We start from the raw sequence: 13,630 nt of genomic DNA on the forward strand, positions 1-13,630 counted from the left end.
TTTATAGGTATAAAATAAAAGATCTGCTTCCCTTTCTGGGGAAGTGTTTGGGTTGTCCCCAAATTTCTGAAGTCAAAACAGAACGATGTTCACAATAGCCATCACAGCATCTTTTTTTTGACCATCTGGACTAGTTCAGGTGGCTGCCATATTTGAGACATAGTTCTTACCCCATGTAACTCTTCTGCCAAAACAAGTACTCCTCTGGGAGGTTGTTAAGGAACAAGAGGGCAATGGGCATGGATTGGGGAGGGGCAACCAAAGCCAAAAAGAACTTTGTGGACAGTAAACATGCACTGCCATCCCCTTCGCCCTCCACTCTGTCTGGTGGTCTCTTCATGCATTAATGTTTTCTACAAATCATACATGGGCATGGTTGGTAGATGATGGCACTGGCATCTGATAGCCCTCTGGGGTTTGCTCTTCTCCCCTCCCAGCCTGGAGGTGGGATCTGCTATGGCAGCTGCTTCTTCTAAGTGTAGGGACTAACTCAGGAGTCCTGTTCTGAAAGCAGCTCAATTCAGGAAAGTGGGAGAGTGGGAGGTGGGGTTGGGGGATGAGGGGAAAGTGTGGGTGGACCGGGGCATTGGACAGGCAAGGAGGGGGTTGGGGAGATGGGAAAGGGGATTTGTTAGGGATGGGCATTCTCATTCTTGCACCAAATCCTCTCTTTAGCGATGAGCACACCGGGAAGGCTTCCAGAGTTGTGGCATTAAATCCTAGAGATTGCAGCAGGGAGAGTGTCCAGAGAAGAGGGCTTCCAGGGACAGGAACAAAGTTGCACTGAAGAGTGGGGAACAAAAGGAAACTGGAAATAAAAAGAATCAGAAAGAGAGAAGGGACACATGTGCACGCAGTGCAGGGGACCTGGGTTTGAATCCGTCTGCATGAAAATCTTTGAAGCTGGGGGGACCCATGCTGCCAACACGCCATGGGAGAGGGAGAGTGACAGGCCAGGGCAGCCACCCAGCCAGCTCATGTCAGAGCTGATATCCATTAGGCTCTTGCTCCTAATCAGCAGCCTTTTCTCCTTGCTGGCTGTGCTGCTCTGCTCCAGAGGGAGGCCAGGATCAAAAGTCGCTACCACTTATTTTGGGTTCGGTGCTTGCAAGATAGGCACCCCACCCCCTCAGTTCCCTTTCTTCTTCCCCTTCTTCCCTCATCTTCCTGAACTAGGTCCAGATAAATGGGGGTGTCTCAGAACACTGCCTGTGGGGGGCAGGAAAGCAGTTTCTTCAGCCAGATGCTCCCCTCACCTTTGAAGATGAATGAGAGGAACTTGCTTGGTGTGTCCCCCACCTCACCCACCTCTGCTTGAGGTCTTGACTGAAATCCCCCCCCCTCAGGTTCCAGAGCTGAGATCTGCTGACTCACGTACACTCATATACACCAATTAATGTGTACACTGTGGAGGAGACTGACACAGCTCCAGGGCCGTATCACCAAAGACAGCTGTGGCCTCCAAAGCTAAGTACCTGCAGCGTGTCTGTAGGCCACACGTGCCCACACAGGACTAACGTGAAATGGCTTTGCCTTTCCACAGGAAAACCCATCCTCCATAGCTTGCCCACAACTCCAGCTAGCCCTTCCTCAACTAACAAATATTCATTTTTTCATGGAGAAGGGTGAGCACATCCGTTAATCATGAATTCGGTGTTTTTACTGCCTCAAGCATCTATAATGATGCTCTACAGCTTTAACTCATTTGGGTGTCGGAGGTGAATCCTGATTTTGTTCTAAAGCAGTTTCCAGTTTCCCAGTTTCTCTGGGTTCTCCAGGGCAGCTTATACCTGTCACTGTGTCTGAAGGTCTCAAGGCTGCTCGCCCCTGTCCTGGAAACAATTTCATTTCTCTCCTTCTCAGGAGAATGGAGGGTGAATGATTTCTTGGGGGAGATTCAGGTTTTGTACCTCTTACTACACACCCCTGGGCACACGCACACGCATATGCAATGTCTCACATAGGACTTGTAGGAATCTTAAAGGGGTTTGTAGATCCTTTGAAGCTTATACAAGAATATCAGTTTAAGATGTGTTGGTTTACATGGAAACAGTTTTATTATTTGTATCTGATGTTGGGCAACTGTCCATATTCTCCTCAAAACTCCCTCTTTTAAATGCCTTTACAACCTTTGTCATTGCAAGTCCACTGACAGCTGCCTACTGCTCTTTGAGAGGTGAGGTGTCACAGGGTGGCCCCAGGAAGTAAAAGGCAGGTTGCCAAGGCTCACAGACATTACTGTGAAGGTTTCAAATTCTGCCAATGGTTTCCTGACATGTGCTTTTAAACACAGGGGGCTGGACCAAAGCTCTGGTGGCAGTCATGGGGAGGGTCCCAGCTCTGATGTCCCTTCAAAGGAGAATTGGGGAGGGGGTCAGCTGCTGGCTTCCAGCTGCAGTGCCTCAGGACCTCCTTCCCACCCCCTTTCAGCACAGGTGTCAGATCTGGGCAGTGCTATCAGCTTCCCTTGATTGCTCCTGCTTCCTCTCCCCTCTATCTTTTACCAGTATCCTCCCAATAAATCTCTTGCACTTCTAACTCTGTCTTGGTATCTGTTCTGGGAGGACCTGCAGGGGTGCAGCTTTGTTCACAGGTAACATTGTTGGTCACTTTGCACAATCCTTACCTTTCTAGATCCTCACCTGCAAACAGCCCCCACAAGTTGTCAACCCATTTTGTCACAGAATTAAAAGTCTGTTGGGTGTGGGTTCCATCCTTCTGGCTATGCAAATTAGTAGGGTTCATGATACCACCCCATTCAGCATCCCGTAGGGTCCTGAGGTTCCCTGGAGATGAGATGGAGTCATGAGATAGTCAAACACATACTTTATTTATGAATGGAAATTCTTTCCAGGATTCTAGGCTGGATAACAGAACTCTCAGGAATTAACCCTGTCCACTTCTAGGACTCTTCTTGAAAACCAGGACAATGAGGTCAGTTCCCCTTTTCTCAGGAGTCCTCTTAATCCTTCTAAGAGAAAGTACATTCTAGTGTGTCTTTGAATTCTGGTGGGGGTGAGGAGGACAAGGATTCCTGCCCTTCAGTTCCTCCCAGAAAGGTCTTCCAGCCAGCCCTCAATTGCTAGGACCTGACTTTGAGTCCATGATATGTATCAGCTCCTCTCTGTGACAGAAGAAGAGGAGGAGAGATTGGCACAATACAAATAACACATTGACAGCAACTGGATCCCACATTTTGGAAGTAACATAACAAAGATGGCCCCATGATAGCTTATATTCTATTATTACTGAACAGTATACCAAGGAAAAACACTCAGGAAATAAACACAGGGTGATGCAATTCTATAAGAACAAGACCCATGCACGGTGTAAATCACGGTGTTTCGCACATGTGGGAGCTGACAACATTTTTCAATGGGCAGTGGACAGTGGGTCAGAGGAAGGCTTGCTGGGCCCCCAGCATGGATGTTCTACTATATTTGAATGAGCCACAACCATCCAATCTTCTCCTTATTACGTGCAGTGACGATGCTCTCCAAACACATGCCTTCAGGTGCCCTGGACTGACTTATTGCAATAGGCTCTCTGAAGGTCCCAGCTTTTGGCTTGATTACCCAGGTTGAGTGTGGGTCTTTAGAATCTTGGGGAGAAATGTGCTTCTCGGGGCCTCTGTACCTGGTGGGCAGTCTGGACCCCCTAGGACAGGTGAGTTAGCCACAGCCAGACTAGCAACTTCCTCAAGAGTGGAAGGAGCATTGCATCCCCAGTTCAGGGATAAGCACAGAGAAGGTAATCAATAAATCCTTGTTGAATTCATCCCTTGCCTCTTTGATGAGAGGATGTATCCAATTCCTTGACACTTTCTTCTTGGTATGTCTCAAAATCATGCTGGTCCCTCTGGAGTGAATAACCCATGCATGGTATGATTCTTTATTGGAAGTATGACGAATGCTTTGGGCATTGATTTTTTTTTTTTGCCCCTAAATTATGTCTTTCATTCATATATCTGCACTGAGCTGGCTTTATTTAGTTTATTTATTTAATCCTTCTCATGCTGCTTTGCAGAATATGGCTCTTGGGTTGTTCTGGCTTATGCTGTTGCTATACAACTTCCCCAGGCCTGCCAGTGTCCTGGTAGGGCTATAGCCCGCATAGCTGGTAAAGGCTGGGAAGCCCAGGGGCTGTGCTGGTCTCCCTCAACACTACAAATGCAGCCCATGTGCATCCATCCTTCAGACCACAAAGAGGACATTCATGGATGTTACATGAGACTTCTGCTTTCAGCCACATCTGGACAACACATAAATCTGAAGGGCAGAAAGAAACTGTGTGCTCACCTGCTGGAAACCTCATCTGAGCACATACCTTATGCTAGTATAAAGCTAAGACTGCATTAGTGTCCCTGCCCTAAGATACCTCAAAAGGCCAGGGCAGGGAGACCATGTGTTTATCTTCCCTGATGGCCTCTCTAGCCATGGGACTTGGCCTGTTAACACCTCATAGGGAGATTCAGGCTTTGACATGAAGTCCTCTGCTCTGTCAAAGACCAAAATGTTCCAGAAGCAGGAAAGTACTCATGGCTTTAGGATCAATCAGAGAATGTTTGATATGGATGTTGACCCGTTCTAGCAGTTGCTACTCTGTAGGAACTGGATAATAAGTCACTAGATTTGCTCTTCCTATTCTTCTTGAGACCACCAATTTTTGGTGAAACAAAAAAACCCTCATGCAATCCTCAAACCATTGCATGTTAAAAGGGGTACTTAGGTTATCTAGTTCAGCCCACCGTTTTACAAATAAGTAAAGAGGCTCAGATAGATTAAGTATGGAGCAGGCCTCTCGACTCTTGGTCTGTAGCAGACACTAGCTGGCATTAGTGGACATAACCTGTCGTACTGGTGTTCACCACAGTCCCTCGGGACATAGCACAGATGAACCTGAGGTTCTCAACTTCAAGATGTTTCTATGCACTGAAGTACTGAGGTGCCTAAAGGAAGGCATCCATGCTTCCTTTTCATAGATGCTTAAAAGACAGAGTTAAATCTTGCCTTCAGATTTTGTGCAGTTCCTTCTTTTGTTCACCCTGTCCAGTGAAGGTGGATGTGATGATGTGCTCCACCAGCTAAAAGAGGGTAATCTGAGCCTGACTGGGGACAGCTTCACTCAGGTCAGGCAGGGGATCTGGGCAAATCCAGGTGCTACAGGAATCATCCTAGAATGAACCCCCACATACAACCAAAGTTAATTTTAGAATCATAGAATGGATTGCAGGGAATATTAAGCCCCTACCTTGCCATTTTACAAGCTCAGGGAAGTTCAGTGATTTGCCTTGGGTCACACAGCATGGGGGATGGCAAAGTCATAGAAGAATCCAGTTTTTGTTTGTTTGTTTGTTTTTGTTTTTTAACTCAGGGTGGGATGCTTTCCCTAAAACATTCTGACCTTTTTCACAAGCCTCAACGTGAGGATGTTTCTGATGGTTTCTAGATCAAGGCATTATCCATGCATGAAGTGAAGCAAGACATAGATGGTGGTGGCTGCCCCTGCTGAAGACCTGGGGTCTAGGAGAGCATGTTGGAGTAGAAGCTGAAGCTCTCGGTCATGGTCTTGGAGTCACTGCGAGAAGAACCATTGGAGGTGAGGTCCAGGGATGAGGGTGTGGTCTTGGGACCATCCTCTAGCTCCTCCTCATGGGCCCCCACCACGGTGGAGACGGTGGTCTCCAGGCGGCTGACTTTATACACGCTGCCCTGGGTTTGGAGGTACCGGGTAGATTTCATTTCGAGCCCCTCGTAGTCGCCGGCGCTGATAAAGGGGCAGCACCGGAAGGCATGTTTGAAGCCCAGACGGAACCTGGTGAGAGAGCACATGGAGAGGTGACCCTGGGGGACGGCTCCTTCACCCGCCAGAGTCCCCCAATCTGACTCTCCGTTATTAGTCTTTACACTGACAGCTGAACACAGTAAGGCCAAAACAATCTGAAGGCCAGTCATCAAGGTACGATCCAGGACTAGACCCCAGAGTCCCGCGAAATGCAGGTGTTGACTGAGGGCCACCCCTGGACTCCATGGACTCTACTGGTGCCACCTCAGCCCACGCAGGTTCAGTTCACCATTAACAGAAGCATTAGCCAAGTGTTTATTCCATGCACGGTACTGTGCTAGTCACCGGGCAGTAAACACACATGTCAGGACTCCTTTCCCTCAAGTAGCCTGATGACCAAGGTTGACTTCAGTCATTTCCTTTCAATGTGCCTCAGTTTCCCTGTTTGATAAACAGGGAGAATCAGCCTTTACCTAAAGGCATCCTGGGATATTTAGCCCAAGAGCATTTAGGCAGGTCATCAGGCTCTCTGAAGAAGCCTGATGCATCCGGGAATGTTTGGACACTTTCAAGAGAATGGCAGCCACTAAATTCACAGCACTTTATAGGCTGAGGACAGAAGGCTTGAAAGACTGTGACAAGCACTTTATTTCTGCCCCCTTACCCACAGAGAGTGAGAAGGTGGGGAAGGTGCTCCAGCTGACAGACTGAGCTGCCACCCTGGCATCCCAGCTCCCTTTTGGGGACTCTGCACACTGACCTGAATTCCCTATTACTGACCACAGTTCCCTTCTCTCACTTGTCCAAGGTTGGCTTCTTCTGCCAGGATAGCTTTCCTGACCAAGGAGGCCCAGATCAGGGCCCTTTTGCTTACCCTGACCTGCTGGAACTGCTGGGAGAAACTGGGTAAAGCTACCTAGATTGTATGATGGGATGGGAAGCAGAAAGTGAGAGACCGGTGAAGGGAAACGATGGAGATTCTCCCGTGGAGAATAGTATTCAGGTGCCTTCAATCTGTGTATGTGTGTGTATATGTGTGTGACTCCCTCTGACTCCCCCTCTGTCTCCCTCCTTGCATGCACAGCCCCCTGTGCGTGGATCCGTAGGGCAGAGTGAACCAATTCACAGTCTGTGAACTAGATCCAGCTTGCAGACCTATTTATATCCATCAGTGACAGAGATTATTTTTTAATGTGCACTCCCCCCCTCCTACCTTAGTTGCCAGTGTTCAAAAGTCCAGAAGACCTCACACAAAAATATGGATTTCTGGTTCTTCTTGGAAAAGAAAAAAAAAGTCTACTTTGGGTTTGTAATCCTGCCTGGCGATAACTAGTAAGGATTGAGTAGTGTAGTAATTTTTTGCTGCAGTCTCCTTGCCACTCCCTCTTGTATCACAGAGGTTTTGCTCATTTAGGTTGAATGGTTGGCTGCTCTAGAGACATATGATCTTGTTACCTCTGGAGAGAGTATGAGGGATGAGGTCCTCACCTGTCGTTGAGGCAGCAGTAGATGATGGGGTTGTACATGGTGGAGCTCATGGCCAGCCACATGATGGCCAGGTAGACCTGCTGAATAAACTTCTCCAGGTAGAGATCAGGGTTGATGTAAGGCAGGAGGAAGAAGATGTGGAAGGGCAGCCAGCAGATGGCAAAGGTGCATACCACGACAATCATCATCTTGACCACCTGGCAAGAGGGTGAGATAGGTGAGACCACCAGCACACCCACCTTTCCTCATGGTTACTTTCTCTCTTCTCCCATCACCTCACTGCACACAGTGCAGTATGGGGTGGGAAGTATTTATAATAACTCCTTTCCAGGAGGAGGAGGAAGGACCATTTATATGTGGTACCAAGGGACTTTGATTATGTCAGTAGTTCTCAGAGTGTGGTTCTAGGAACAGCTTTGTAACCATCATTTAGGAACTTGTCAGAAATGTGCATGCTGGGACCCCATCCCACACTTACAGAATCAGAAACGCAGGGAGTGAGATCCAGAATTCTGTGTCTGAGAAGCCCTTTGATGATTCTGAGACATGTTCATGTTTGAGAACCTCTGTGTTATATATCCTTTTGGCAGTGACTGGAGAAGCCAAAGGAGGGTTGATCCAGGGGAATGGGAGAAATCCAGGAAGGGGGAGGAAGCAGCTGGGGTCGGGTGGGGGGATGAAGGGCCAGGGCAGTATCTGGGGAAGGAAGGGGAAGGGAGGGGTCTGGACAGCTGCAGCTAGGGAGCAGCAGATGGTTAAATGGGATTTAAAAGGTTCTTATGAACAGTGGGTGATGTAACCTGTTCCTTTTTATCTCCAAGAAATCTTCAGAGAAAAACTAACTAGCATTCACAAAATGAAATACTATATATAAAGAGGTACCAAAAGAGAAAAAAATAAGAAAGCTCTTGATACACTGTTTTTCAAAGATCTTGTGGATATTGTTAAGTGAAAAAAGTGAGGGGAAGAAGTATGTATTGTGGACAAAAGAAAAGAATATATATTTATTTGACTTATAAATGCATTGTAATATCTAGATGGATTAATAACAAATAACAGTGGTCACAGTAGTCTGTGTGTCTGTGGGGGGGGGGGGGGAGGGGCGTGCTTGCGTGAGTTGGGAACTGGGTAGATGGGAGACCTAGAAAGGAAGAAGCCCTTTCATGGTAAGACTCAGTATATCTTTGGACTTTTAATTTTGAAATAATTTGAGATTCCCATGAACTTGCAACAGTAGTACCGAGTTCCCAGGTACCTCCAGGGAGATCATCTTACATGACACTAGCAGGTGATTAAAACCAGGAAATCAACATTAGTACAGCACTATTAAAGCAACTTCAGATTGTATTTGGATTTTGCCAGTTTTTGCATGCACTCATTTTTGTGTGTGTGTATGTGTGTGTATGGTTCTATGAAATTGTGTCACATGGATAGATGGTGAAAACCCCACCACAATTAGGTTGCAGAATTGATCCATCACCACAAAGAAACTCACTCATGCTACACTTTTATAGGCAGACTCTCCCCTCAGTATAATTCCTGGCAACCCCTAGTCTGTTCTCCATCACTAGTTTTGTTCCTTTTAATATTTATTTATTCATGAGAGACACAGAGAGAAGCAGAGACACAGGCAGAAGGAGAAGCAGGCTCCCCATGGGGAGCCCGATGCGGGACTCAATCCCAGGACCCCGGGATCACACCCTGGGCTGAAGGCAGATGCTCAACCACTGAGCCACCCAGGTCCTGCCCCTCCTTTTAATACTTTTTGAAGTTTGAATCAAGTGACTGCATTATTTTGTCAAACTCTAATAATAAAAGAGGACTTACTAGCTCTTCAATGCTTTTGTAGTTAAGTGTGTGTGTGCATGTGTGTGTGTTGCAATTACCCGTAAGGCAAGAACTAAGCGGCTGCTGTCTGTATGGGTAGGCCTAAGCTACAAATATGATGAAGAGAGATCTTCCCTCCCTGGCCACACATTCCCTCCCCTCCCCTCCACTATCCCACAGACCCTAGGGATGTTTTGTGCCTGTGGCCTCTGGGCCTCCTGAGGCTCTGGGGCGTGTCTGCCTGCCAGCTTATTGCCTGCACCAGGGTGGGTCAGGTGCTGCTTGCTCTTTGCTTACCTTGCGCTTGGCGGAAACCTGCTCGTGGTAACGGTCAGAGGAGTCCCCAGGGATCTCGCTGGCCCACAGGGTGATTCCCACTACTGTGTATGCATAGCCAATCACCAGCAAGGGGAGGAAGTAGATCAGCACAGTTACGCAGATGTGGTACCTGCAACAAGGAGGATGGGAGAGGTCGGTCTAAGAAATAACAGGGGCGGTCAAGGCTTGACAACTACCTTTCTCAGAATTTGGATGATAAGGCATGCCCCAGGGAGGCTTGCTGCCCACATTGGATGGTTGGGGGATACATGAATGGATAAACTAAAGAAAGCAAATCTCTTCAAGTTATGTTTTTCTTGTGGACTCATTCTATAATAGAGATTCCTGTTGAGATTGGAAAGAAGAATAAACACTGACAAAAAGGAATTGAATCCATTGTATACCTATGACAATATTAGTTGAAAGTAAGGTCAATATTCCATACATTCTCCCTCCAAAAAAAAAATGCAACCTTAGGCTGCATTAATAGAACTATACTTTCTAGAATGCAGGAGGTGGTTGTACCATTGGGTTCATACTAGTCAGATTACATTTAGGCTCAGTTTTGGTATAGGAGTGCAGACCAATTTATACATCCAGATGAGAACCACTGGAGGGCTGGTGAGCTCTCATCCATTCTGCATGATAAGTGGATTCACAAGTATAAGAATAATTAGCTTGGAGGACAGAGATTAAATTTATTTTACGACTAGGATCAGTGGATGAAAGCCACAAAGTATAAACCGCTTCTAAGCCAGGCCCTTAAAAATATATCTCCAGATGGAACCTTCCTGGGTCTGAGTTACAACTTGCAGGACAGATACCAACTGACTTGAGTTTGACTAAGACATAGGCAGAAAGAAACCTTTGGGATGTTAAATCACTGAGATTTTGAAGTTTGTTACAACAGCATACCTTATCCTATTCTGTTTAAGGCAAGGGTCTTCCTAAGTAGGACACTCAAATAATTTTTTTTTTTTAATTTGAGAAAGGATGTTTTTCTCAGGGAGTCTGGTATGTCTGGCTAGTTATAGTTCTTTTCTCCTGATATGGGCTTAATGAAGAGGCTCAGTCTCTTAATATTAACTACTAATAATAGTGGGAATGGCTAATATTTTGGGGAGTTCACTCTAGATCACTGTGCTAATAATAATAATGCTAATGATGGTATTAATAGCAGAAATGGTAGTTAGATTTTATTTAGTGAAGAGTGAAATGCCAAGCACTTAACTACCATTATTCTTATTTGATACTTAAAACAAATGATTAAATAGTTACCATCATAATCCCATTTTATAGATGAGGAAGCTGAAGTTTAGAATTTAATTAACTTTCCCCAAATCACAGCTGGTAAAAAGAGGAGCTGGGATAAGGCGGCAGGACTATAACCCCAGAACCAGCTTCTTGTCCCTGGAGAAAAGTCACCAAATGGTATTTTCTTCCACTCTGTTTATGCTTATTCTCGGAAATGATTTCTTTTCTCAATAAGGAAAACCCACTTATTCACTTAATTTCTCCTTTACCAATACTATGTTTTCAATCACTCCTTGCAAAGCCCCATAGTTTTACTACTTATTTAGCCTCCTCTGAATATTAAAATTTGCAACTTGAAGACATTTGAAGAGCTTTTAAGCAATGCACCACAGATTTGACAAAGCAGAGTGCTGAGCGCATCCATTTTGTGCAGATAGGCTGCTCCAGTCTTGTTAGGTCCCCCCTCGATTGTCACCTCTGGGAGCCTCTGGGTTCTCCAGCCACCAGGGCAGTGAGTGCCTACTGAGGTTCCTACCTGACCTCAGCTTCTCCTCCTGCTTGCCTTAGTTGCCATTTGAGATTTGAGGGAACCTCGAGGTTACACCTGCTCCTCCTACCTGGAAGAACAGTCCTGCTTTATGCAGACTGACACTTGATTGGTGATCTAAGCACATTAGCTGAGCTTTGTGGGGCCAGTGCCTCAGAGTGCTGAGCATCCCTATGGGAGTCAGGGACATGACAGGAGGACCCTGCAGTTGTCACCTATGCTCCTTACCCTGGACCAGTGGTTCCCAAACTTGAGCCAGCTTCAGAGTCACCTGGGGTGCTTGTTCAAATGCAAAGGGCTGGACCGCACCTAGACTTTTCCATTTAGCAGGTCTGTGGGGAGTGCCTTAGAATCTGCATTTACTTTTTATTTATTATTTTTAAAAGATTTTATTTATTTATTTGAGAGGGAGAGAGTGCAAAAGTTAAGGGGGCAGAGAGAGGGAGTAGGGAGTCTGACTCAGGGCTTCATCCCAGGAACCTGAGAACATGACCTGAGCCAAAGTCAGATGCCTAACCAACTGAGCCACCCAGGTGTCCCCTGAGAATCTGCATTTATAACAAATTCCCAGGCCACGCTGCTGCTGTGGTCCAGGTTCAGATTTTGAGAAACACTGTCCTAAACCAATGGTTCTCAAGCCCAGAATCATATGAGAATCACCAGGGGAGCTTTTAAAATGATCAGTGCTCAGAGATGCACATTTAATTGGCCTTGGGTGTAGAAGCAGGAAACCACAGTTGAGAAAATTCTCCAAGTTATTCTGGCACATGGTTAGCACTGAGAAGCACTGTTTCAGGTCCAAGGTCTGCAAGCCCGTTGGAATCCCATTGTTTGAGATTTTATGACTTCACCAAAGTGAGTGTTAGCCATATTTTTAAATTTCTGTGTCTGACACTTTGAGGTCTGGGCCTTGCTGACTTGGAAAGGACCATCCCTCTTTGAGCTAGTTGATTGCTAGAGATAATTCCTGCTAGTGTGCCTTTCATATGCCAACTAACCAACTCAGGGCCCATACACCCCCACCCACCTGTTTTCTCAGGGGCTCTTACTGTGTGGGATCCTATCCAGCTGCCATAGTCACTCCAGGGCCACCTCAGTCAGGGGTGCGGAACCCAAGGAAATGATTCAAACTAGCCAATTCTAAGCCTGTTTACCCTGCCTCACCCATTCCTTCTCTGGAACACACAATAAAGGCTTTCCTGACGTCCCCCCATGCTCTCTCTCTGCCTGTGGCCCTGCATGGCTCGCCTGCTCCTTTGTCCTGGGAACTGTGTGTAGTAAACTATCTTTTCAATGGCAATCATGTCCTCATCTGTTGGCTTCACCATACCTGAATAGAAAATAAAACCTATACTTTAAAACAAAGTGCCCTTTAGAAAATCACAGATCAGATCAGACCATTAGGAAAATGCTAAGCTGAATCAATAAACATTAACTTATCAGCCTCTTTCTTTCCCCCAAGTAGGTTCCACGCTGGGCATGGAGCCCAGTTCGGGGCTTGAACTCACGACTCTGAGATCGAGAGTTGGACGCTTAACCAACTGAGCTACCCAGGAGCTCCTGGCCTCTTTTTTTCTTATTTTAAAGAAGGAAAAGTAATTTTTTTATTTATTTGTAAACAACAAAAACTATGGACTTAATTCTAGTTAAAAAGTATTACAATCAGGTAATGCATTAACTTGTCCATTGTAGAACAGGGATAATTAAGAATAACATAGGATTATGACTCAGCAATTTCACTTCTAGATATATACCCAGGAATAGATACTTGTGCACCAGTGCTCATTGCAGCACTACTCACCATAACCAAAAGGTGGAAACAACTCAAATGGCCCTCAGAAGTTGAATAAATAAGCCAAATGTGGTATACACTTAACGTTGGAATATTATTCATCCACAAAACAGAAATGAAGTTCTGATACCTGGGACAACATGGATGAACCTTGTAAACGTTATGTTAAGTGAATAAGCCAGACATAAGAGGACAAATGTTGTATAATACCACTTATATGAAATATCTAGAATAATCAAATTCATAGAGATAGAAAGTGGAATAAAGGTTGCCAGGGGCTGAGGAGAGGGAATAGGATAATAAGTACAGAATCTAGGATGATGGAAAAGTTCTGAGAATGGATCTTGGTGATGGTTGTGACAACACTGTGAATGTATAATGGTACATTTTCTCTTATATGTATTTTATTGCAATAAATTTATTTAAAAAATTCCATTAAGAGCATTCTAGTGGAGCTGGGGTCTTAAGTCTCCAGATGGACAGTTATTTGCTTCGTCCAGGAACCCCTTGACAACCTCCCCCTCCAAAATCATAAAAGAACAAACCAACCTATAAGTTTGATTCTTGGATGGGATCAAAGGTTAAATGCATCCCCCTAAATCTTGCTCAGATAAATCCCC

The 13,630-nt window shown here is 45.7% G+C and overlaps 1 protein-coding gene across 1 annotated transcript in view; it reads right to left on the reverse strand.

The window, feature by feature from the left end:
• Positions 1-2,811: 2,811 nt before the first annotated feature.
• The window catches only part of TACR1 (tachykinin receptor 1), a 138,370-nt gene continuing 127,551 nt past the window's right edge, over positions 2,812-13,630 (reverse strand). Inside the window, exons 3-5 of the mRNA XM_025994453.2 lie at positions 9,397-9,547; positions 7,273-7,469; positions 2,812-5,814 (exon numbers count right to left, since the gene is read on the reverse strand). Of these exons, the coding sequence (XP_025850238.1) occupies positions 5,523-5,814; positions 7,273-7,469; positions 9,397-9,547 (640 nt within the window). The 3' untranslated portion in view covers positions 2,812-5,522. The remainder of the gene's footprint in view (positions 5,815-7,272; positions 7,470-9,396; positions 9,548-13,630) is intronic.

This window comes from Vulpes vulpes, chromosome 8, assembly GCF_048418805.1.
Source record: "Vulpes vulpes isolate BD-2025 chromosome 8, VulVul3, whole genome shotgun sequence".
Classification (NCBI taxonomy): Eukaryota; Metazoa; Chordata; class Mammalia; order Carnivora; family Canidae; genus Vulpes; species Vulpes vulpes.